General features: G+C 47.3%; 1 protein-coding gene across 1 annotated transcript; it reads right to left on the bottom strand.

The window, feature by feature from the left end:
* Window positions 1–5,275: 5,275 nt before the first annotated feature.
* Window positions 5,276–24,680, bottom strand: NWD1 (NACHT and WD repeat domain containing 1). The gene is made up of 19 exons (XM_024194258.1): window positions 24,597–24,680; window positions 23,782–23,898; window positions 22,277–22,447; window positions 22,099–22,225; window positions 20,541–21,819; window positions 19,825–20,028; window positions 19,444–19,603; window positions 18,930–19,047; window positions 18,256–18,420; window positions 17,481–17,675; window positions 15,083–15,205; window positions 13,451–13,650; window positions 11,845–12,117; window positions 10,924–11,014; window positions 9,950–10,104; window positions 8,880–9,156; window positions 8,005–8,561; window positions 6,816–6,924; window positions 5,276–5,573 (listed from the first exon to the last, which is right to left on the bottom strand). The coding sequence occupies exons 1-19, from the start codon at window positions 24,678–24,680 to the stop codon at window positions 5,287–5,289; spliced, it is 4,692 nt and encodes a 1,563-aa protein (XP_024050026.1). The 3' UTR covers window positions 5,276–5,286.
* Between the last annotated feature and the right edge of the window lie 700 nt (window positions 24,681–25,380).

The raw sequence follows: 25,380 nt of genomic DNA, 5'->3' as shown, positions 1-25,380 counted from the left end.
AGCTTGGGCGAGAGAGCTGGGCTGAGGTACAGCGCGGCGCCGCCCCCGGGGCGGACATGGGGAGGGCTCGGTATAGACACTGGTGGGGCTGGGGCACAGCAGCGTCTGTGCCTGCAGTTGACGCCATGTCGGTGGTCACTATGGCAACGCCGCCTGTGCCGCATACTGAGGTGGAGCCATGACAGCGCCAGTGTGGACAGGACTAGTCCCAAGGGTCCGGCAGAGACTGGAAGCATGAGAGGGAAGACCATGAGCCGTGCCCTGCCTGGACAGCTGCGGCTGGTACGGCCCAGGGCGGCAGGACATTGCCTGGAATATAGCTGCTGAGTGAGCGGGAGAGAGACTTACGGCAGAAGTGGTTGAAAGGATATGAGTTTGCAAGGTGGAATGACTACAGAAAGGACAGGTCAGGGATGGGTTGCGTACAAGGCCTCATTGCTAAAAGAACAGCACAAGCACGTAGGGACAAAGGGTAAGTTACACCTTGCAAGGGACATAAAGGCAACAATAAGAGTTTATTTGAATAGATTAGGAGAAAGATGAAGCCCTTTCACATAAAATGTAAAAGATTGTGGAAGATTTTTTTTAAACTAAGGGCTAGGGGAAAGCTGACAGATGCGGGGGCGGGGGCACACTGGGTGGAGAAATCCCTTAGGGATGAATTTATTAAATGGGGAACTATAGGTCCTAGTAAAGAAATTGGTAAAGTACAGGTAGGAGCTAGTGAAAAACAGTCAAACATAAGAGTTCTATTTAAATATAACAGATGAAGGCAAGCGTCTGTATATTGACAAAATGTACAAGTTCTTATGTACAAATGCTAGAAGTCTAAATATTAAGATGGGTGAACTAGAGTGCCTGGCATTAAATGAGGCTGTTGATATAGTAGGCATCATGGAAACTTGGTGGAATGAGGAAAATCAATGGGGCATGTTAATGCTATGGGGAAAAATATATAGGAATGAGCGAGTAGGTTGTGCTGTGGTTCTATATGTGAAAGAAAGCATAAAGTCAAATAAAGTAAAAATCTTAAATGAATCAAATAGTACCTTAGCATCTCAATAGATAGAAATCCCATGCTTGAACTATAAGTGTATAGAAGTTTGAGTATATTACTGACCTCTAAACCAGGGTAGTGACAGCAATTCTGAACTGCTCAGGCAGATTAGAGAGGCTACAAAGGCAAAAAGTGCAATAATAATGGGGAATTTCAACTGTCCTCATATTGACTGGGTATATGTCACATCGGGAAGGGATGTAGAGATAAAATTTCTAGACACATTAAATGACTGCTTTTTGGAGCAGCTTGTCCTGGAACCCACACTGGGAGAGGTAGTTCTTGATTTAATCCTACACAGAATGCAGGATCTGGTCCAGGAGGTGAATATAGCTGAACCTCTCTGTAATTGCGACCATGATGTAATAAATGTAACATCCTTGTGGAAGGAAAAATGCCAAAGAAACTCACCACAGTAGCATTTAACTTCAAATCGGAGAACTACACAAAAATGAGGAACTTAGTAAACGGAAATTAAAAGGAACAGTCACAAGTGTGACATACCTGCAAAGTGCATGGAAACTATTAAACACCAAAATAGAGGCTCAAATTAAATGTATACCCAAAATCAAAAAACAGTAAGAGGATGCTGCCATGGCTAAACGGCAGAGTAAAAGAGGCAGTCAGAGGCAAAAAAGGAATTTATTAAAAATTGGAAGTCAAATTCTAGTGAGGAAAATAGAAAAAAAGCATAAACTCTGGCAACTCAAGTGTAAAAGTATAATAAGGTGACCAAAAAGAATTTGCAAAAGATACACAAACTGACAGCAATTTTTTTTAAGTACATCAGAAGCAGAAAGGCTAAAGAGAACTAGATAAATTCATGGAGGTTAAGTCCATTAATGGCTATTAGCCAGGATGGGTAAGGAATGGTGTCCCTAGCTTCTGTTTGTCAGAGGGTGGAGATGGATGGCAGGAGAGAGATCACTTGATCATTACCTGTTAGGTTCTCTCCCTCTGGGGCACCTGGCATTGGCCACTGTCGACAGACAGGATACTGGGCTGGATGGACCTTTGGTCTGACCCAGTATGGCCATTCTTATGTTCTTAACTGGGACTGGACAATGGGGGATGAATCACTCAAAATTGCCCTGTTCTGTTCATTCTCTCAGAAGCATCTGGCACTGGCTACTGTTAGAAGACAGGCTACTGGGCTAGATGTACCACTGTTCTGACCCAGTATGGCCATTCTTTTGAAGGAAAATGTAGGTCCTCTACTTAGGGAGGAAGAGCTAATAACAGATGACATCTAGATGGGTGAGGTGTTTCCTGTTTTGCTTCAGTCTTCACTAAAAAGATAAACTGACCAGAAACTTAACACAATACTAACAACAATGGGAAAGGAATGCAAACCAAAATAGGGAAACAACAGGTTAAAGAATATTTAGATAAGTCAGATATACTCAAGTTGCCAGGACCTGATAAAATGTACCCTATGGTACTTAAGCAGCTAGTTGAAGCAGTCTCAGAACCAATAGTGATTATCTTTGAGAGCTCATGGAGAACGGGTGGGGTCCCAGAGGTTTGGGAAGGGCAAACATAGTACCTATCTTGAAAGGGGGGGGAAAAGAGGACCCAGGGAATTATAAACCAGTCAGCCTAACTTTGATCCCTGGCAAGATACTGGAATAAATTATTAAGCAATCAGTTTTTAAGCACCTAGAGGATAATAGGGTAATACATAACAGCCAACATGGATTTGTCAAGAGCAAATCATGCCAAACTAACCGTATTGAAGAGGGATACTGCCCTAATGGGTGTGTGGGAAGCTGTAAACGTGATATATCTTGATTTTAGTTAGGTTTTTGACACAGTCCCATATAAGATTCTCATAAGCAACTAGGGAAATGTGCTCTAAATGAAATTACTATAAGGTGGGTGCACAACTGCTTGAAAGGCTGTACTCAAAGAGTAGTCATCAATGGTTTGTTGTCAAAATGGGGATGTATCTAGTAGGGTCTCACAGGGGTCTGTCTTGGATCTGGTACTATTAAATATTTTCATTAATGACGTGGATAATGGAGTGGAGAGTATGCTGATAAAATTTGCAGGTGACACAAAGCTCGGAGGGGTTGCTAGCACTCAGGAGGATGGGATCAGAATTCAAAAGGAGCCTGACAAATTGGAGAATTGGCCTGAAATCAACAAGATGAAAATCAATAAAGACAAATTGAAAGTACTACACTTAGGAATCAGAAATCAAATGCATAACTACAAAATGGGGAATAACTGACTATACCAGGGGTGGGCAAACATTTTGGCCCGAGGGCCATATCTGGGTATGGAAACTGTATGGCGAGCCATGAATTCTCACAAAATTGGGGGTTGGGGTGCGGGAGGGGGTGAGGGCTCCGGCTGGGGGCGTGGGCTCTGGGGTGCGGCCAGAAATGAGTTCAGGGTGCGGGAGGGGTCTCCAGGCTGGGACCGAAAGGTTCAGAGGGTGGGAGGGGGATCGGGGTGGGTCATGGGGTTGGGGCATGGGAGGGGGTCAGGGGTGCAGGCTCTAGGGTGCGCTTACCTCAAACAACTCCCAGAAACAGTGGCATGTCCCCACTCCGACTCCTATGCAGAGGCGCAGCCAGGTAGTTCTGCGTGCTGCCCCATCTGCAGGCATCACCCCTGCAGCTCCCATTGGCTGTGGTTCCTGGCCAATGGGAGTTGCGGGGGTGGCACTTGGGGCAGGGGCATTGTGTGGAGCCCCCTGGTTTCCCCTATGCGTAGGAGCCGATGGGGGGACATGCTGCTGCTTCTGGGAGCTGCTCGGAGCGAGGCAAACCCCCGACCCTGCTCCTCGGCTGGAACCAAGCCCCAGACTCCACTCCTCAGCAGGAGCTCGAGGGCCAGATTAAAATGTCTGGAAGGCTGGATGTGGCCTCTGGGCCATAGTTTGCCCACCCCTGGACTAGACAGTAGCACTGCTGAAAAGGATCTGAGGGGATATAGTGAATCACAAATTGAATGAGTCAATAATGTGATGCAATGGCTAATATCATTTCATGGTATATTTATAGGCGTATCATATCTAAGACACAGGAAATAATTGTCCCACTCTGCTTGACACTGGTGAGGCTTCAGCTGGGGTACAGTGTCCAGTTCTGGGTGCAACACTTTAAGAAAAATATGGAAAGTTATAGAGAGTCCAGAGGAGAGCAACAAAAATGATAAAAGGTTTAGCAAACCTGACCTATGATGGAAGGTTAAAAAAAAAACTGGGCATGTTTAGTCTTGAGAAAAGAAGGCGGGTGGAGGGGGGGGGTAGATAAGTCTTTAAATATGTTAAGGGCTGTTATAAAGAGGACCGTGATCAATTGTTCTCCATGTCCACTGAATGTAAGATAAGAAATAATGGGCTTAATTTTCAGCAATGAAGATTTATGCTAGATATTAGGGAAAACTTTCTAACTATAATCGTAGCGAAGCACTGGAATAGTCTTCAAGGGAGGTTGTGGAATCCCTGTCATTGCCTAACCTGTTCTTAAAATCCTCCAAACACCTGTCAGGGATGATCTTGGTTTACTTAGTCCTACCTCAGTTTACGAGGGCTGGACTTAGATGATTCCTTCAGGTCCCTTCCGGATCTACATGGAATGGGCAGGCTGAGTGCATTAAGGAATAAAGTTGCATCTTAAAATATTCCTTCCCATTGTTACTAATAAAACTGTAAACTAACAGTGACATTTGTAAAATTCAAATTTACTTTTCATCATTTATTCTGTTCTTGTCCAATACCTTAGGTATTTTAGAGATAATGCCTCTTTTCTGGAAGTATATTGTACACAGATCTGAAACTTCTCAAGTCAAGACATGCCAGACAGTTTTTCCTGGCCTTACCCATACTCATTAGTTATCTCAAATGTTCTTTTAGGCAGAAGAGTTGGTAGGCACCACCAGGAGGATGAACAAGAATTAGGGCCCTGATTTGTAGATTCCAAAGCCAGAAGGGACCATGGTGATCATCTAGTCTGACCTCCTGAATAACACAGACAATAAACCTTCCCTAAAATAATTCCTAGAACATAGTTTTTGGAAAAACATCCAATCTTGATTTTGCATCATGAAAATCAATAGGAACGGGATCAAGACCTCAGAAAACAACACAAGCTGATCTGGGATAAGGGGCAAGATCTCACTCTTAGTCCAGAGCCAGGCTGCTGTAAACCAAATGAAAAATATGCAGCAGGTAAATAGTCTGAGAATCTTCCTGGAACTGCTCGACCACTTCACAAGTTTTACACAATCACACAGTTTTGAGAGAGTTTATTGGTTCGAATCTGGTTTCTGGAGACTTTTCCTCTGTCATGTTGCTCTCTTGGGTTTGCCTCCTCTTTCTTTCTGGATTTTACTACACATGTTGCCTTGATGTTCTGGAGTGGATTGTACTGTGAGCTTATGGATTGTGGGCAGCGGAACCTCTCACGAATTATGTAGCCGAGTCTTGTTGTTGCAATGAACCCATCTGCAGTTGGCATGATTCTGTTAGCAGTTGCATACACAAATTGAACAGCCAACAGGGCACCTGCAGAAGACCCCCAGAAGGCAAAAGGGAGAAACCAAGGTCAGAACAGACAAAAGGGCTTGCAGCTTAGTATATTCCCTTGAAGCATGGGAAAAGGGCTTGTCATTTTTCATAAATGAGAACCATTTAGAAGGACAATTTGGACTCAAGAAAAATAAGTCACTGATGTTCATGTTAATAATAATATGAATAATAATTTTGTATCAGTAATGTCATTAGCTCCCCGTTGACTATATTGATGGTTTTGGTGAGGGAAGCCTGTAAAGGCCATATAACACTGCCATAACACTTGCAACTGATCAGGACCAAATGCTTTGACTTCACTGTGTGCAAGAGGAATAGGTAGAACACACTTCATGTGTAAGGAGATAGAAAATCTCTCAAAGGGCCACTGGGCTCCTGCCCAGGAAGCATTTTCTTATTACCACGGTGTAAGCTTACAATCAACTTAGATACCAAAAAGCAGTAAATCTGCTACCAGAGGTGCAAAACACACAGTTGTGCAACCCTTTTGCTGGAATCCCCCTGCTCAGATTAGCCACATCCTTTGGGAAAGAATGACAAGTCATACAGCCATCTAGGACAGGACGGTCACCGTGATTATGCAAAATGGGCTGAACTGAGTGTGATCACACAAAATAGCATCTAATACAGAGATGTGGCAAGGAAAAAGACCCCCCCCCCCATTTCTTCCTTATGCTGAGTAGTGCTTTTTTACTCCTGGGCCCTAGACTTTGGGGATACTTCTAAAGATGGACTCATGTGGATACCTTGTATGAGGAGGTCAAAGGTCTTTCTCTTCTTTCTAAGAGGCAGTGCCCTAATCACCTCTGTACATCAGAAGAAGGGAACTATAGCCACAGATAATGGTGGCTGGTCAATGTATCAATATCACTCCCAAAAGAAGCACTGTCTGGTGGTCTGGGATGGTACAGCCTATTGTGATGTCACAAAAGATAGAGGTATCAGCTCAGGCCATTGTGGGGGGGGAAGGTGTCAGTATTCCTCCACACATAGTTGTAACCCCTTGTATCCATCTGTGCCTGTCAATTAACTGTCTTTGGCCAGGAGATGTATCCCAAGTTTTCTGTTCAAACATGCAGTCAAGGAAGTCCCTCACCCAAACTGCTAAGTGAAAACTGTTTCCCTTTGCACCACATCAAGGCCATTGGACCTCTGTTTAATAAAGGCAATAACGTGTACAACCTGCCTTATATTTGCTATAAATCCAGAATTACTCACCACTTAAAACATCCCAAACTGTAATGGAGTGATCAAATGACCCAGTGTACACGTACTTATCATCTTTCGAGAAGCAAGCGCACTGAATACCTTTCAAGAAGGAAGTCTGCTAAAAATGGATAAAGGTTTGAATTAGACCATAAATATCTTGTTAAATGCAGGTTGAGACTAGGAAGCCCTATGCAATTTAGTGGCTACTCAGCAGTTGTGAGAATGGGGATAAAAATCTTATTAAACCAGGATTTCCACCATAAGGCAGAGTGGTCCTGATAGGGGCACGAAATGCCACAATACAAAGTCCTTTGCTTGTAAAACAATCTACAGCTGTGCAGAAAAGAGGAGATCCACTGTGATCTCTCAGGAACCTAATTAATCTACAAGTGACAGGGATTGGATACAGTCTGATTCCATGGTACATCATCAGGTGAAGTCTGAGGTCTATCAGGCGCAGGTGAAAGGCTAAAAATATCAACTCAAACTCTTCCCTCACGTTTTTTTCTTTACTTGCCTCCACTGTTCCTGGCCTGTTCACTCTGTGTTGCTTTTGCTTATTCACTGAGTAAAATCCTGCCCTCTTTGCATGCAAGTCCTCCAGCTGATGCCAAGAAATTGAGTGTGGTGAGCAGGCTCTGGGCCAGAGAGATGTTAAGTGCATTAGCTCATGGTGACTGTGCACTGACAGTGTCTCTGAATAGGGCATCAAAATCCTGGATATGTACAAATCAGCACTTCAGGGCATAAAACGGGTACCTAGCTGCCAACTGAGCTGCCAGATACAGAATTTAGATGTCCTCCTGTATGAAAATTTGGCTTCCTATGGACTAGTTTTTCTACTGTTTTGGCTTTTCAGATGCATTATTAGCTCATTGAAATAAGTGCCTCACAATGCTGTGTCCCTGTCATAGAATCATAGAATATCAGGGTTGGAAGGGACCTCAGGAGGTCATCTAGTCCAACCCCCTGCTCAAAGCAGGACCAATTCCCAACTAAATCATCCCAGCCAGGGCTTTGTCAAGCCTGGCCTTAAAAACCTCCAAGGAAGGAGACTCCACCACCTCCCTAGGTAACGCATTCCAGTGCTTCACCACCCTCCTAGTGAAATAGTGTTTCCTAATATCCAACCTAGACCTCCCCCACTGCAACTTGAGACCATTGCTCCTTGTTCTGTCTCCACCCACCAGGGCAGTACCTTATAGTAGCACATTTCATGTTCCCACTGGCAGAGCTCCAAGTCCCAGAGACACTGCAGAGAATCTTCAGAGCCACTTAGTGCCCACTGCTCTCCATGGCTGGTTTCTAAACAGGTGACTATGCATCTGTGCATTTCCAAAGGAAACACTTTGGAATGTGGGCAGTCGTAAAGGAACAAGTCCCCACTTGACATGCCATAGAGGACCCGGTAGTTTGCAAGGACAGCCACACTGGAAATCACAGCAGCAGGGATCTGAGTATAAAAGGTATAAATGGGCTTGTCAATCACAGGGCATGGCTTTCCAGGGCTAACATCCAGCACAAGAACTAAGTCATCATATGCTATGGCTAGCTGCTCTTCCTGCCTGTTGAGTGCCATGTGGTTGATTGGTTTCTGTGACTTTGGGGGTGGGATGCACACCACATCCTGCCTGGAATTAAGTGGAAACACAAGGACCGTTCCAGACACCAGCCCAGTGAAAAGGAGCTTCCTCTGCTCAGCCACCTCTAGACATCTCACTTGGGCAGAGGTGTCCAGTGTGTCACACTCTGCACCTGCAACAGAGAAGAGATGTCTGTGAGTTTCTCCCTGCTCCAGCTCTAGTCCTTTGGGTTTTTCCCATATGTCATGATAATGATCTAGGCAAAAATGTCAAAGAAAAGAGATTAAAATAATTCCTAAACTTACAGTCCCTCTCTGCTCAATCCATCCCTTCTGACACAGTGTGAAGGAACAGAGAGTCCTTGCAGCATGCCTGGAAGACCAAAAAACCCTGGCTCTGTCAGATCAATTATTCATTTTTTGGAATCATTTTGATTCCCATGCTACGCCAAGTTTTAATTCTCTACAGTGTTTTATAGATTGTCGTTCACCTTTAGTGGAGTCCCAGATGATGACTTGATGTCTCTCTCCGGCTCGAGGGAAGTAGACATAGTTCCCATCATGGGACATTGCAGTGCACCCTGTGCGATCTGGGACTGGTGCTAAGTTTTTGTGCTTACGATCATAAGTGAGGTCCCAAACTTTGAGATATGGTGCACTATGGGAGGCAGATACCAATGTGTGGCCACATAGGACTAAAAGAGTCACTGGTGTTCCCATGCCATCCAAAGTGTCTATCAGCAAACCCTGCTCTGATAAACTCCACACCTGGGAAGAATTAGAAAAAACATAGTGGCATTCAGTCAAAATAGTAAGAAAACACAAAATCATTAAATATATAAATTTTCCTCTCTCCCATGCCCTACTCAGAGGGGAGTAGAACAATCAAAGTAAAATTTTATAAAGTCAAAGTAACGATACAAGAAACAGTCTCATAAAACAAGAAACAAAGAAGAGAAATCAAGTGTGTCATACACAGAGTAAAGAGAGATGGGAAATGTTCCAAAAGTAACAATGTCTTAGAAGCATTTCTGTTCAGTTAATAAACACACAAACCTTCTCTTAAATAAACTTTTATAAAAGACCTTGAGCTATTCTGCCTATCTGATATCTCTGCTCTGAATGACACCCCATGAGATCCTGCTGACCTCAGTTGGGGGTCTCAGGTACAGAATATTCCCTTTGGGCTGCTTCACTCTCACTGTTGGAGGAGAGGGCAGTTTCTGGGGTCTTGGAATTTTAATTATTTTAAAATAATATCCCTTAATACTCTGGTTATAAGCTCTCCCTGGCCTTTCTCTCTCTGAATTTATATAGTACCGTGACTCGCTGTTCAGTGCCAGAAAAAGAATTAACAGGAGAGCAGAGTGAGAGCTACACACTACTAGAACTAGGAAAGAGATAAGAGAAAGACATTCAGATGGGACAATAACAGAAACACCACAAATGCATCCACAAGGCAGGTGGTTAGGGACCCTGATCAGCACCTTACTAGATCCGGCACGCAAATGTGAGCTGGGCCTGCAGGAGGCATTTCTGATGGGAAAGCTTCCCCTCTTACCTGGATAGATTCACCCTGAGAGCCTGTGACAATGATGCTGTTGTCAGGAGAGAAAACAGCTGAGTGCACCACACACTCATGTTCCAGGTCTGCTGCCATGAACCTGTGTAATCCCTTTGAGTTGGCCAGGAACACTCGCACATACACCCCAAAGCCTAAAACAACGGAATGTTAGTTTCTGATTTACTGATCTGGGGAGGAGCTCTTCAAAGCACTCGGGTTGATATAGTGCAGACAAGGCCAGACCCACCCACTGTGCATTCAGAGGCTCTAAAATGTTACATATCTCCTCCATCCATGTTCATAATCTGTTGGTCCCAGCATGCCAGTAAAGTTGTACATTGAGAACTGCTCAGAAACCAAGGGGCTGAAATTCCCCGCGGGCAGAGGCCCAGCACAAGTCCTATGCATCACGTACGTCCCACTTACTTTCTCATTATAGGACTTATGTGGTGCATAGACCATGTGCTAGCTCTCTGCACAGGATGAATTTCACCCCATTGCTTTCCAGCCCTTTGAGCATATTAGATTGATAAGAACATGTTAATAAGGGGAAAGACCCCCATCTTGGCCCCTGTTTAAGGGACACTTGGTGTATGACACTTAGGGCTGGTCCACACTACCCGCCTAATTCGGCGGGTAGAGATCGATCTTCTGGGATCGATTTATCGCGTCTCATCTGGACGCGATAGATCGATCCCAGAAGCGCTCCCCCGTCGACTGCGGAACTCCTGCTCGCCGAGAGGAGGAAGCGCTGTCGACGGGGGAGCCTGCCTGCGCCGCGTGGACCCGAAGTAAGTACTTTTAGTTCGATATAGGAAACGTCGACTTCAGCTACGCTATTCTCGTAGCTGAAGTTGCGTTTCCTATATCGATCCCCCGCCCCAGTGTGGACCAGCCCTTAGAGAGACTACTGCCATCATCTTTTATAAATCTGCTGAAATCTTTCCCAGGTAATTGGGCTGGAGTTAAACCTGCAGCAAGAAGGGATTCATCTTCTGACACTACCAGAAAGCGAACCCTTCCAGGAAGTTTCTTCATTAAGCTGTTTCCATCAGAGAAGATCTGCCGAAAGAGAAGGTACAGTCACAGCACTGTGGTAGTTAAGCTGCCTCTCTCTGGTTAGAGGGAAGATGATAGGAGGATAGAAACTAAGGTGACTAGAGTTTAGTTTGGCCTCTCAATGCTGTGCAGCTCCCATGTGTACTCGTTTACACAGCACGAGGTCTGCAGGTATAGGGAGCATGCTTCGTCATCATGAGGAGAGGAAAGTCCTTTGGAGACCCACCCTATTACCTAGCTCAGCACAAGGCTGGATGGTGCCTGGAACTGTACTTTGGCTCATATCACTGGACCTTAGGGGACAGTTTACCAGGGAGACCTTGGTGCAAAGTCTTTCTCCTCCCGTGCACACTTTTATTGCTAATAATATTCTACCCTTGTCTAGCACCTTCTATCCAAGGAGCTCAATGTGCTTTATGAACAGAAAACACCCCAGTGAGGTGCATTATCTTCGTATTACACATGGCCAAATTGAAGCACAGAAAGGGGAAATTATTTGCTCAGTCACATAGCAAGTTTGTGGCAGAGTTAGGAACAGAACCCAGCTTTACAGCACTTGGATCTTGCAATCACATTGCTGCTGATGGGTGAGCAAGCGCACAAAGGACATCATGCTAGAGCATGTCAAATTGGCTGTCTTAAAAACTCCTAGAAACCATGGAAGTGTGAAAACCTATCAAGGAATCTGTATGACGACAAAGGCCTATCAAAGATGCAGGCATCAGCACAGAGCGAAGTGAAACTGAGAAGAGAGAATCCAGAATCCCCACAAAGCCAGCATTTCGTAAATTAAATCCCTGAAATGTTATAGCTAGCTAAGCAGAGAGACGCACCATGGAGAGGGAACCTCTGCTAAAGCCTACTATCATCTTTCCTTGCTTCTGGATCAGAATGCTGCAAGTTGGTGCTTCTTCCTGTAGCCCTGATAGCTGGCGCTTAGACTGGAGCTCTCCCGTGCTGCTGTCCCACAGACTCAGTGTTCCTCCTTCAGACATAGTCATAACCACCTGCCTTGGTTCAAACACTTCAGTGCATAGCCACGCATCTGGGGCCTCACCAGAAATCTGGAAAATATGTTCCCCTGTTTCCAGGTGCCAGGCATTAACCTAGTAAAAAGAAGGATTGGCAGGTCACCTTCGCTGGAGATCTTTTTGTGCAGCATTTGTACATATATTGATTCTGGAGTTTAGATGCTGACTTAACTTCCCAAATTTCACACTCCAGGGATCTCAAAATATTTTACAAAACCAACATGATTCCTTGGAAGAACTTCCACATGGTTGTTGCTATCACAGTCTTGGAGTAACTGCACCTGTGTCCCCCCTCTATGGTCACAGCCAGGTCTCCTGGTATCACCTGTCTCTGTGTAGCCTTCGGACTGGGGTTTTTTAAGGATGTATAGCTTCCTGCCTTACACTTTGGTATGCCTAGTAACCCAGTCTACCTAAAGGCCAGTGCCTGTGGTTTGCTTTCTCTCTAAGGGCTATGAACAGTGCATTGCCAGTAGTTACAAGTTACCACATGGCTCTTTCTAAGCAAGTACATTTATTCTTAAGGTGAAAGCATTACAGAGAAAACAAAAACAATAAAAGTTCTTATATGCATGCTAAAAGCTTACCAGCAGTCACCCGTCAGTTTTACGGGGCCCTAGTAGGTCATAGTCCTTCTAATCCTTCTGCAAGGGTTGTCCCCATCCCCCCCTTTGGACAGAAGGTCCTGTCCACTTGCTGGATTAGATAGAAGGCCCAGAGTTAGTTTAAACTTAGCCTTTTTATATCAAAAGCCCTTTCTTTGTCTGTTGGTTTCTACAAAACCCAGTTTGAATCAGTATGAGAATTCTTCTGTTGACCTAGCTGCAGTTACACTGGGAGTTAGGTTGACCTAACCATGACACTCAGGGCATGAAATTTTTCAGATCCCTGTGTGACATAGCTAGGTTGAGCTAATTCTAAAATGTAGATCAGGCCTTGCATTTTATCCAAGCTCCAAACAACCAGTTTTTTTCTTCAGTTCCTTGAATGGTTGCTGAAGACGGGATTCACTGTGCTAGCCAGTGGAAGGGAAGGCATGGGAGCCCCATCATTTAGGACTTTGAAAAGTAGACTGGACAAAGCACTAGCAAATGTCCACCTGGGATATTCTGCACTGGCCCCAGGAGTTTGGACTGGATAGGACCCAGTAGGCTTTTCCATCCAGTGGTGTTGGAATAATTTTTATAGTGGGGGTGCTGAAAGTCATGGAACAAAGCTGTAAACCCTGTATATGATGGAAACCATTTAAAGCCAGGGGTGCTGCCACACCTCTGGCACCCCTAGTTCTAGCATCCCTGTTTCCATCTCTATGCTCCATGATTCCCTGATTGTAACTTCTTGTGGTTTCTGCTCAGACTCTTGTCTTCTCTGTGCACTTTACATTATGGGGTGGCCTCTAGTTCCATACCTTTGCACCTGATGCTGAATACACAATCCCGTTCCTTTCATCCACATGAAGCTGATATAGATGCTGCTCTCCAGAGTGACTGTCCTGAATGGAAAACTTCTGTCTGCCAGAGACTAAATTCCAGATGCGCAGAGTGTAATCCATGGCAGCTGAGACAGCGGAAGTCCCTTTTCCAAACACTTTCACACATCTCACCTCAGCTACAAGACAGCAGAGAGAAGCATTTGCAAAACGCGGGACCCTCCCCACTTCTAGCAGTTGGAAGAGTGCCCAGATTATCATCAGCTGTGAAACGCCTGCTGTGCTTACAGCTCAGGAATGACTAGATGCAAACAGTCAATGCCTTGTAAGGCCGTGAGAAAAATTCTCCAGTGAGGGTCAATGGGGGAGTTAAATGCATTCTACAGCAACATTAGAGGGGGCAGTTTTAATCCATTAAATGGCTCTCAGTTACCACATTCTAAAATCACTTTTAATTTTGGGCAATTACTTGATCTGTTTAAGGGATGCTGCATGGAATAGGACAGTTTGGCCGTAAAATACGGTTGGTGCAGCCTTCAGCTTTGAGGTCTGGGTGTTGCCACCACACAGAAGCTTTCTGTATAGTACAGCAGTTCTCAAACTGGGGGTCGGGACCAGTGTTCCCTCTTATTTTTTGCGTCCATGTGTGGAATTAATTTTATTATATGCACCAATATGGAGGTGATGTGTGACACATAACAAAATTCATGTGATGGGGGTGGGGCCGAGGGGTTCGGAGTGTGGTAGGGGGCGCAGGGCTGGGGCAGAGGGTTGGCGTGTGGGGGGATGAGGGCTCTGGCTGGGGTTGCAGGCTTTGGGGTGGGGCTGGGGATGAAGGGTTTGGGGTGTGGGAGGGGGCTCAGGGCTGGGGAAGAGGGTTGGGATGTGGGGAGATGTGGGCTCTGGGGTGGGGCCAGGGATGAGGGGTTTGGGGTGCAGGCTGCCCCGGGGCTGGGGTGGGGGGAGAGGACTCCCCCCAGCCATCTCTCACGGCAGCAGCTCGGGGCCGGGGGAGAGGCGCCTCTTCCCAGCTGCGGCAGCTCTGGCTGGGCTGGGCCAAGGGAGGGGCTCCTCTTCCCCGGCTATGGCAAGTCCGGGGCAGGTCCATGCTGGGCCTGGCAGGGAGAGGTGCCTCTCCCCACCGCAGCCCTGAGCCCCTGCACGGGGCTTAATAGGCAGCTGCACAGCTTAGAGGGAACTTGGGACCCCAAAGTGGGTCGGAACCCCATTTTAATGGGGTCACCAGGGCTGGTTTGGACTTGCTGGGGCCCAGGTCCGAAGCCTGAGCTCCACCATCCCGGGCCAAAGCCAAAGCCCGAGGGCTTCCGCCCTGGGGGTTAGGGCTCAAGTTACAGGCACCCTGCCTGGGGCTGAAGCCCTTTGGCTTCGGCTTTGGCCCCCCTGCCCAGGCCACTGGGGCTCAGGCTTTGGCTTTGACCCCCCACCTCATCCGGAGTGGCAGAGCTTGGGCAGGCTCAGGCTTCGGTCCCCCCTCCTGGGGTCATGTCATAATTTTTGTTGTCAGAAGGGGGTTGCAGTACAATGAAGTTTGAGGACCCCTGGTATAGTATAAGCAGAAGTCAGGAACCATGCCCCCTTTAAAAGGCTCACCAGAGTGCCCAGTCAAGGTGTGCATAACCTCAATATCCTCCATGATCCACACAACCATTGTGCCATCCTGGGATCCTGCCACCAGCACCCTGTGATCAGAACTGAGCTCCAGCACTGTCACACCTGTAATTAGACATAGATGGAAGGGGAGTCTGCAGACACAGCAGGCAGAGAGGATACAACTAGAGAACTAGATAAGTTCATGGAGGATAGGTCCATCAATGGCTATTAGCCAAGATGGACAGGGATGGTGTCCCTAGCCTCTGTTTGCCAGAAGCTGGGAATGGGCGACAGGGGATGGATCACTTGATGATTACCTGTTCTGTTCATTCCCTCTGAGGCATCTGGCATTGGCCACTGTCAGAAGACAGGGTACTGGGCTAGATGGACCTTTGGTCTGATCCATCATGACCGTTCTTATGTTTTTATGTATCCTTTCCCACCTGTGATAGCAGCAAGTCTCTTACTGACCTTGTGTGAGTTATGTGACAAGAGACCAGCCAAACTAGATTAGGTTCCCTCAGACATTTGTGGATCTGTGTTTGTTTATATTGGGAATACTGTTGAGTGGCATCTCTCCCTTGGTGCAGTAAAAGCAGTCAAAAACATAACCGGTACTAAATTCAGCATGAAAGGTTAAATCGGCAGATGGACCCTTACAATTCCTTTGTGTTACAGGCAGAGGAAATACAGAAACTGTCCCATCCCATAATATATACATAAATGCAGCCTAGCAAAATTCTACTTCTACAGGGACATTCATTTTCTTTATTGGGTACTCCGGGGGGCATTCTGCGCCAAAATATAAAAAATTCTGCACATAATATTGCAAAATTCTGCAAACGTTATTTAATCACCAGTTTCAATTATTTTTGTAATTTATTTCAAAATACCTGTCAGCAAGTATGTCTGTAACAATACAGACACACACAAAAATTCCCCCAGGAGTAGAGTTAATCATAGGATCATAGAAGATTAGGGTTGGAAGAGACCTCAGGAGGTCATCTAGTCCAACCCCCTGCTCAAACCACTATGACAACCCAGTTGCCAGTTCCTGTTTCTCTGCCCTCTTCCCCACCCCAGAGCCCAGCTGGGGGGGGCGGAGGGAGATATCCACAACCCTTTCCCACCAGAGCCCAGCTGCATGCCCCCCCCCCAGCCAATACAGCGAAACCTCCTCCACTCCCAGCCCAGCCACGGGTTCCCCCTAGCCCAGACACCCACACCTCCTCCCCCCAGAGCCAGCCGCAGGGCCCCCCCCCTTGCCCAGATACCTGCTCCCCTTTCCCCCAGAGCCCAGCCTTGGCTCCCCCAGCCCAGACACCTGCCTCCCTCCTCCCCAGAGCCCAGGGATCCAATGGGAGAAAGAGCCTAATGCTCTGTCCCAGGCTTGCATGAAGTTTCCTGTGCACTGCCCTCTCCTTCCCTCAAGGTGTGCTGGGAACTTCAGCTGTCAGGAACCCTTTAGCTCCCTTCCCTGCCCCCCTCCGCCCCAACGCAATGTCTTCTATGTGCTAGTTGGGCTCTGCTGGGTCCAGTGCCCCCTAGTGGTGGCCAGCAGCCCATTTCTGTGGGGGAAAGGAAATTCTGCGCGCACAACATTAATTTCTGTAAAATTCTGCATAAGAACGGCCATACTGGGTCAGACTAAAGGTCCATCTAGCGCAGTATCCTGTCTTCTGACAGTGGCCAATATCAGGTGCTCCAGAGGGAATGAACAGACCTGGTAATCATCAAGTGATCCATCCCCTGTCGCCCATTCCCAGCTTCTGGTAAACAGAGGCTAGGGACACCATCCCTGCCCATCCTGGCTAATAGCCATTGATTGACCTATCCTCCGTGAACTTATCTAGTTCTTTTCTTTAATTCCCTCAGAATTCCCCCCAAGAGTAATCAGCAAGCAAACTATAATGAGCTTTATCATCTTCATCTTGGTAAGGGATGAGTGAGTAGATTTTGTGCCTAGGTTAATACACCTCCAAGACTGTAGTGAGCTGGTGCATTACTGCACTGTGCCAATTATTCAGAAATCACTAAGTGAGATTAATAACTAGAAACAATTAAACCAAATATGAGTAAGCCTCACAGTATCATAAACATCCTTTGTGTGCCCTGGTGTTAGTAATATGCACCATCCTGCCAGCTGGGTCTCAGAGAATCACCAATCGGTAAAGTAACCCAACTCTCTGAAATTCCCTAGGAGGCCCATGGAAATCCCACTGCATTTCCCAAGCACCAAATAGCAAATGTCAGAGATGCTGTGGGACAAAGAGAGCAGGGAGAACTGACAGATAGTGCCATCTCCTCACATGTAGCTCCTATACTTCTGGTCTCATTAAGGTGACCCGTTTCCGTCAGCTCCCTTAAGGAATCTTCATGCCCTGAGAAAAGGCCTTACCTTTTAGAAATCCAGTGATAGTCATCTTAAGAGGCCCACCAGGTGGCTGGAGGAATCCACACAGAGGGACAAGAACAGGATGGGGACAGACATTGAGCCAGCTCAGACACTGCTGGCACAGCCTTCCAATTAGATCAGGATAGGAAAACATGAAAAAATGCAGCCTGGCCAGCACCTCAGTGTATATAATACTCACTCCTAAGAGGGAAAAGACAAAAGGAATTTTAAAAGGGCTCCTACCATATGACTGTGAGAGGCCATTGCAATCATTCAATATGGAATACAGTGCATAGACTACCAGTTTATAATGAGCAGGTGTGAGTTTGCCCTTCCCTGGCTAGATACTCAGATACTGCAGGGATGGGTGCAGTATAAAAACTTGGATAGATTTAACTGTGTATTGGAGAATTTTCATTGCGGGGGGGGGGGGGGGGATTGTGAATCTATCCTTTTAATTAATGGTAACGCTGCCAGGGGTTTCAGGTGGCTAGTAGATGCTGATAGTGAAGGGGGTGTGAAGGGAAGGACCCTCTGGATTCGGGTGAACTGCTCTGATCTAATAAACAAGATGCCTGTTGGCGAAAGCTAACAACTTTCCAAAAAGAAAATTGCGGGTTCCTCATCAGAGGTCCGGAGATACCTAAGGAAGGATTTCATCTTTAGTTGTAATTGCCCAAGAAGAAACTTCCTCTAGGGAGCAAATATTCCAACTTCCCCAGAACGGATCTGCCCCTGCCCAACTGCAGTTCAAACATGGACCAGAAGTGGCTCTTACCTACAACACCATCTATATAGTCAAGTGCTGGTTTCAAAAGGAGAAGAGTTTCTTGTATAAGGCGTAGCTCTGGGCAGTTAATACGCTCATTGCACATGGCAAAGTCATTGGCAATGCCCTGAATTCCAGTGGCAACAATTTTACAGGTGATCCAGTTCATATTCCCTGCAGAAAAGAGTACTGACCATCAGAGCAGAGAACATTGGACACAAGGTGGAACCATGCAGTCCAGAGCACTGGCAGTCATGCTCCTGGTGATGATGGGGAAGGCCACTCCTGGAGAGGGTCTGAGGCCACTCTCCAGGGAGAATGGGGGCTGTCATTGTTGTGGTTCCTTTTTTAGCCTCTTTTTGAGTGTGAATACTTTTTTAATGTACTGTTTTAAAATGCTTCCTCCTGAGCCTTGGGAAGAGTGAGGGCATGGATTTTTATTTCTCTCGGTGACTGGAGTGTGGATGATGAGGACTCTGAAGTGTCTGGGGTAACAGTTTGTGAGGATAATGTATTTTTCTCTTTCACAGGTTTCCTTCTCAGTTTGGCTATTGATGCTCAGTTTGGCAGCTCCCAGTGCTTTCAATACAGAAATGTTACATGAATTGTGATTCTGCACCTCCCTGGCATGCAGCTGCAGGAATGAAGCATGTTCCCTGTTGAACATTGTCCCAAGCCCTTACCCAGCACATCTTGCTTTAGCTCTTCAATTCTCCCAGCATTGAGTAAGTGAAAAGGCAGTTCGCTTAGCTTCCTCCGATTTGCAACGGTATCAGAGAACCAGAGTGGCTGAGGTGCTACCTAGTAAAGGGAGAAACAGGAGGTGATCAAGGAGAACTCAGGTGAGATACAGGGAATGAATTAATTTCACTAATGCCTCCTGTGCTGTAGTATTTGGATTTCAATTCATGGTGTGACATCTAGCCCTTCCAGGCCACAGCCTGAGGGACACGCTACCTGCAGCAATATTGCACCGGGGCACAGCAGAGCCAGCAGGCAAGCTGATACAGGCCAATTCCCTATCAAGTGGGGTTACCAGTGATGGACAAAGTAGTGTAGATAAAACAAAAGCCACCCAGAAACAATCTGCCCTAATTCCCAATGCCTCTGATCCCACCTCCTGCCCTGCAGTGTGAGGGCCCAGGCCTCTTGGTCCAGAGCCTGCGAGTACCAAGAATGCTTGCTGAGGTGCCTCACCTTCCTGTCAACATTCAGAGACTTGCCAAGAAGTGGCAGTTTCAGGGACTTCTTCATGCCCCAACTCCAAGTCCCCCTGAAGAAATCTGCTAGGAGCAAGTGACGCTTGGTTTTGTCTTGGGCTGGTAGATAACGATTCTGCACCACTTCAGTAAACTGTCTGGGAGAGGAAAGAAATAGCAGAGACACTGAGACGGGGATCCAGAGAATAGGATCATCACTGAGATGGGGATCCAGAGAATGGGATCATCAGCAATCAACACTGATGGGAATAGACAGCAGGGCTGAGACAGGGAGCCTAAGCAGGATCCCCACACAGCCAGCACTAGAACATCCCCCACACAGGAGTTTATGCCTCCTCATCCTGTGTCCCTGCTGTACCTGTGAGCAAGGCCAAGAAGCGCAAAGCCGTCTGCCTGCCTCTCTGCCAAGCACTCTCCAATGTCACAGCGCAGTCGTGCCCACAGCAGAGGAGGAAAGCGCAGGATGGTTTTACATGGAGGAGAGCAGTGCTGGTAAATCTCAGAGAGAACCTCATCATCGAGGGACAAGATGTCCTTCAGCTCTGCATCTGATAGCCCATTCCTGATTTGGGAAATTACAGAATCGGGGAGATTAGTCCTCTCCCCCCAACAGTATGCATTGGCCTCCAAAGTGGGAGGGTGAGCAGTATCTTTACTCCTTTTACACACACACACACTCTCTCTCTCTCTCTCTCTCTCTCATCTTCACTCTCCAGCTGGCCCCAAACCACCATCCACCAGGAAACCCACCTAGCTGCTGTTCACAGGGACTCCAGCTCTGGGCAAGAAAGACATGCACAACCTGTTCATCCACCCCAATCTCCACTAGGCAGTCTTAGCTAAGAGCTCAAATCCAGGAGGAGTACAGGAGACCAATTACCCATAGGCCAGACTAGGCAGCGTGGCAGGTAAGAGAAAGAAGCTTGTGCTTATGCTCATGTAAAGACATTCACAGACTGGAGAAGCCGAGAGCTGCTATTGCCTGGAACTGTGTTTAGCCATTGAGATTCACCCAGACAAAAGGAGCAGTTGGATGGTGCAGGATGCTCCAAAAGGGGATATGGCAGCACTTACCGTGAGGAGGCAATATACCCCAGCATGTGTGCCACCAGGACCGTGCCGTGCAGCTTTTCCAGTCTCGCGCACAGACGGTGCATGGCCTCTTGGACTGTGGTAACAATCATCAGTGCTGAAGGCAGAGTGTAGGATGCCCATCTCCTGGCCTCATTGAAGGCCAGCTTGAATAGCAGGGGGTGCCCACCCTCAGGGAAACTGTGCTGGAGAACAGTCTGCTGAGCTGGGCTCAGCTTCCGTCTCACTGATGCCAACAGCACCTCCAACATCTTCCCACCTTCCTCTCTGGATAATGGACCCACTTCAAAGTAGACCTCGGGCTCAGGCATGGCCTCTTGGAGAGTTTCCAGAATCCCATGCTCTGCTGTGGAATTGGAGACAACAATGTGAACCTTTGGGGGGCAGTCTTTAGGCAGCCAGTAGAGTCTGTGGGCACCATTAGCAGGGATTAGCTGGTCCACAGAGTCAAAGAACAGCACCAGTGACTGTACACCAAGGTGAGAGACAGTGAGGAGGAGGTTATGGAAGAACAGGATTAAATCACTGCAAGCCTGTGTTACCTGTACAGGAAGAGGTGCCAAACCAAATGCTAAACACACCTGGGAACAAATATCTCTCAGCAGGCTGTGGATTGCAGAGCTGACCTGGGATGTCCCCAGCTGGCGAATTACCACCACAGTCTCCTGCCCCAGGAGAGTTCGCACCTGCTCAGACAATTTGCACATCAGGGCTGTCTTTCCACAGCCTGGAGGCCCATAGAGAATGAGGGGTGTGTGGACATGGTCATCATTCTGTCTGATGCTTTGGAGAATATTATCCAGTAAGTCCAGCCTCCCACAGAACACTCTGCAGCTCTCCAGGCACAGCATCATGTGGTGGCTCAGCTCCTGCAAAAGCCCCTCTGGCTCCTCGCTGCTCTTCCCTCGGTATCGGAGGCTTCTCAGGACCTGGTGATTTGTAGCAGTTATGAACTGTTCACACAGCTCCTTCAGGTACTTGGTATGCCCCTTGTGTCGCGGGTTCTCAGGGTGTGCATTCCATGGGACTGTATGCACTTTGAGATGCTGGGGGTAATAGTTTGCAATTTTTGCCTTGAGGCTCCGGAGCAGCTGTTGGGCTTCATTGTCCAGGCTACCATCTTCCTCTGTATCCACCAGTTGCATGCTTGTCCCTTCCAGCAGGTGTTTGTCAAGGCCCTCAACCTCTCTGAGGAATATGGAAGCAGCCAAGTCGATCTCTTGGGTGTTGAGGAGGCCTTGTTCAATCTCCCACTCTGTCTCTACAAAAGTAAGGGGGAGATGTGAAGAACATTTAGGTCCAACAAAGAGCAGAGGAGAAGCCACAGCCTAAATCAGCCCAGCACACTCCCACCTACCCACTCTGCACCTCAAGCGCAGCTAGCGAGCCAGCACACTGCTACCCGCCCACCCACAGCCTGGGGGTGACTCAAAATGGAGTTAAAGGCCCATCTTCTCCTGATGGCTACAAAGAAGACAAAACCAGGGTGTAGGGGGAGAGCCCTGCTTGGCTATGGCCATTGTCTCATGTTGGGGCACACCTGATTTGTCATAGCGATGCCTCTGTTCCTGGCTGATGAGTCCGTGCTTCTCTGCTTCCCGGGCTGCCAGGCGCAGTGCTACGGCCAAGTCTTTCTCCACGCTCCTCCAGACCTCCACATCTCCCTGGTGCTGAGCCTGGTTGGCAGCGGGGTGGCAGTGGGGCAGATGGTCAGTAATTGGCTGCAGGACATACACAGAAGGAATGGCATTCTCATCCTTCCAGTACCAAAATGTCAGGAGATGTGTGGCGGTGGGGTCCCCTATCAGCTGTGCAATCAGGGCCTCAAACTCTTTCTCTTCGATAAGTCGGGGGAGGGGCCGGTGTCCATAGCGATCCCCAAGCAGCCCCTGTAGCAGAGGGACCAGAAAAGGCTTGTAATACTCAACAGCAGCATCATCTGCAGGCAAATGGGGGAAACCCATTTCTCCTGAATAAGTAGAACTGAAGACCTGGGGTCCCGAGAGCTGCACTGGGCTTGTGCCTGCGAGCTGGACAAGGCCTCGGATGGGAAACTGGGTTGTGGCTGTGGCTCTGACAGCTGGACTGGGCCTGAGGTCCTGGGAGCTTGGCTGTATCTGAGGCCCTGACAAATGGATCGGGTCTTGGGCTGAGGCCTGGGGAGCCAGACCCATAATGGGAGGCAGTCTGGGCATGGCTGCTTGGTTATGAAATTACCTGACTACCACTAGAGGCATTTGCGGAATACAACATGGAGCAGCTAATGGGAGCATCTGAACAGTCAGAGCAGAGCACAGAGCATGCTCGTCTGGGACACACACAGTAACCCGGTGCTGAGGTTCTAATTGACTCTCTCTCTGAGACCTGGCAGACTTTGAATGCAGAAGACTCTTGGGGAAATCAGATGTATTTCACACAACTGCCTAATAACTTATTTACTCGCACGCAGCTCTGGCCACACCACAGCAAGGCCTCCCTGGGGCCAGGCCCTTACCAGGACTGGGCTCTTGCTAGGGCAGGGCCCTGTCCCTGTTTGTTCTGTCCTGTCATCAGCACCTTTTCTTCTCTCTTTCTAAAATCTAACCAACCCCAAACAACAAGGTGGGTGTGGCACCAGAACAGGTGGCTGATACTGTAGCCCCAGCTCACCTCCTTTGGAGAGAACAGGACCTGACAGCTCTAAGTATTGTGTTCTGATCAGATCTTTAATACCATGCCTGTCACCACAGTGCTAGGTCACCTAAAGGAAGGGCAGCAAGCAGGTCAGGAAAGAGGTTGCCATAACATGCAGCCTTCAGCTCCTGGAAGGAGGTATTAGAGGGTCCCCAGTTCCCTCCCCCTGTGTGGGTCAAAGCAGTGGAACAACACACTCACTCCTTGCCATGGGGGTATATTCCTGGTTCTTTGCCACATTCTTTCCCGAAAAGATTTTTTCTGAACTGTTTAGTTTGCCAATGAAAGTCATGTGTTCAGAGCTGGCCTGGACATGTGCCATGTGTGTACTTTTGGGGGCCAAATCCCACCTAGTTGCTGAAACTTCCCTCTTCTGCTCCCTGACGAAATACTTCTGAAGACTTCTTCCCCCAAGTAATGACAAGCACCTTTCTGTGTTGCTAAAATACTCCTGCATCTCCACATGAGCTCAGCAAGTTATGGATGTGTGAGGCCAGTCCCATATGTCTTCCTTGGTAGTGGGGTCTGAGCATGCACTCTTTGTACTTACGATAAAAGTGGGACCCACTGACAGTTTTTGACAGGATTCAATCTCCTCCAGACAGAGTTGTGTGCTCATGTGATCAGTGTCTATAACGTCACAAACACCCCATCTCAGGTCAATTACCTGCAGAACAGCAAAAAAGCACAGGGATGCTTGGAGAATAATTCACATCATCTTGAAATGGCAGTGATATGGAGGGACAAAGCTGCCCCATCACTTTAATTTCAAAGATAAAGTTGAAATCAACAAGGCCCATGTGACTTAGTGACTAGAAACTTGGGAGAGGCAGAAAGGCATGTAATTTCTTGCCAGGGATATCCAGAAGGATGCACAAATTTGGGAATTTGAACCATAGGCAGCCTGACATGTGACTCATACAGTTTTGTTCAAGTCAAGGAAATTTGTTAATCTGAAGGATGTTTGATACAATATTTGTATGATACTGCATTATAGGGTATAATAATAATGATCCCCAGCCTTACAACAACCTCTTTTATGCCAAAAGTTCTGCACAGATGGTACAGACTGGGATAATTTCAGAGACTCCTGAAGTGCATCCACCTCTGGGGTGGAACACAGAACACTTGTTTATCAGTGTAGAAAAAGTATAGAATAATTTCTCCAATTGAGCTTGGGAGTAATGTGAGAACTAGGAGGCCAACACAGCCCTTCCTGAAAGCTCCTAAGCCTTTAGGGAGGCTGAAAAGTCAGGGAGCATTTGTGGGGCATGGATCACTTTTTTCTGCATCTCACACACTTTGATGGCCTGCAGCCAGATCAGAAAGCATCAGCAATAATCTGTAGTACAGGAAATGGTTTACCTCAAACATTAAACTGTGCTTCTGACAGAAGGCCTGGACCTCAGGGTATGCTGCCTTAAGCAGGGTCTCTCTCTCTGTAGCCATGTCTGCAAGGAAGAACATGAGAATGGCCATACTGGGTAAGACCAAAGGTCCATCTAGCCCAGTATCCTGTCTTCTGACAGTGGCCCATGCCAGGTGCTTCAGAGGGAATGAACAGAACAGGTAATCATCAGGTGAAAGATTTGTGCAGCACCACAACAAAAGTTAGGAATCTTCTATCTAGTTGTCAATCAACCTACTCATCACCTTTAGGTTTCAGATTTAAAAACCCTGTTCAGATGAATACTTGTCTAATCTAGCTAGGTTTCATACTCTCCTCATCACAGTACTGTCTGACACTATTGTTTCCTGCTGTTTGCGGATTCAGGCACACATTACTGCATTGGTGACGTGAAGTCATATTTTAAACATTTTCTTCATAAGGCCTTGAAACAATGTGGTTTTTGTTTGTTTTATGTTTTTTTTTTAAATGCAAGCTGAGCAACAGTGGATTTTGAGGTAGCTTAGAGCTGTTGAGTACCACACAGCAGCCTTGATCTAGTACTGATCCAGGACAATGTATTTCCAACCCCCGGATGAATTTCACGGTGGTCAAACCCCCTCACGTATGGGACTAATCAGCCCCTCTGTTGGCTGTCTCAGTAGAAAAGCCACAGCAAAGGGCACACTTTAACTCCTAGAGGGGGTCCCTCCACATGGGACAGAGCTGCATTTGTGAACCTTCTGTGGCTGCTGCCCCTAC

The sequence above is a fragment of the Terrapene carolina genome, unplaced genomic scaffold, assembly GCF_002925995.2.
Source record: "Terrapene carolina triunguis isolate 2854851 unplaced genomic scaffold, T_m_triunguis-2.0 Scaffold194, whole genome shotgun sequence".
Taxonomy (NCBI): Eukaryota; Metazoa; Chordata; order Testudines; family Emydidae; genus Terrapene; species Terrapene triunguis.
This window is presented reverse-complemented; position numbering and strand designations above follow the sequence as displayed.

Coding starts and splice junctions, on each gene's coding strand:
- NWD1 (XM_024194258.1), bottom strand. CDS start 24,680: ATGGCTACAGAGAGAGAGACCCTGCTTAAGGCAGCATACCCTGAGGTC. Junction 21,820..22,098: donor GCATCGCTATGACAAATCAG/GTGTGCCCCAAC, acceptor TTACTTTTGTAG/AGACAGAGTGGGAGATTGAA. Junction 17,676..18,255: donor CTATATAGATGGTGTTGTAG/GTAAGAGCCACT, acceptor CCCTCTTAGGAG/TGAGTATTATATACACTGAG.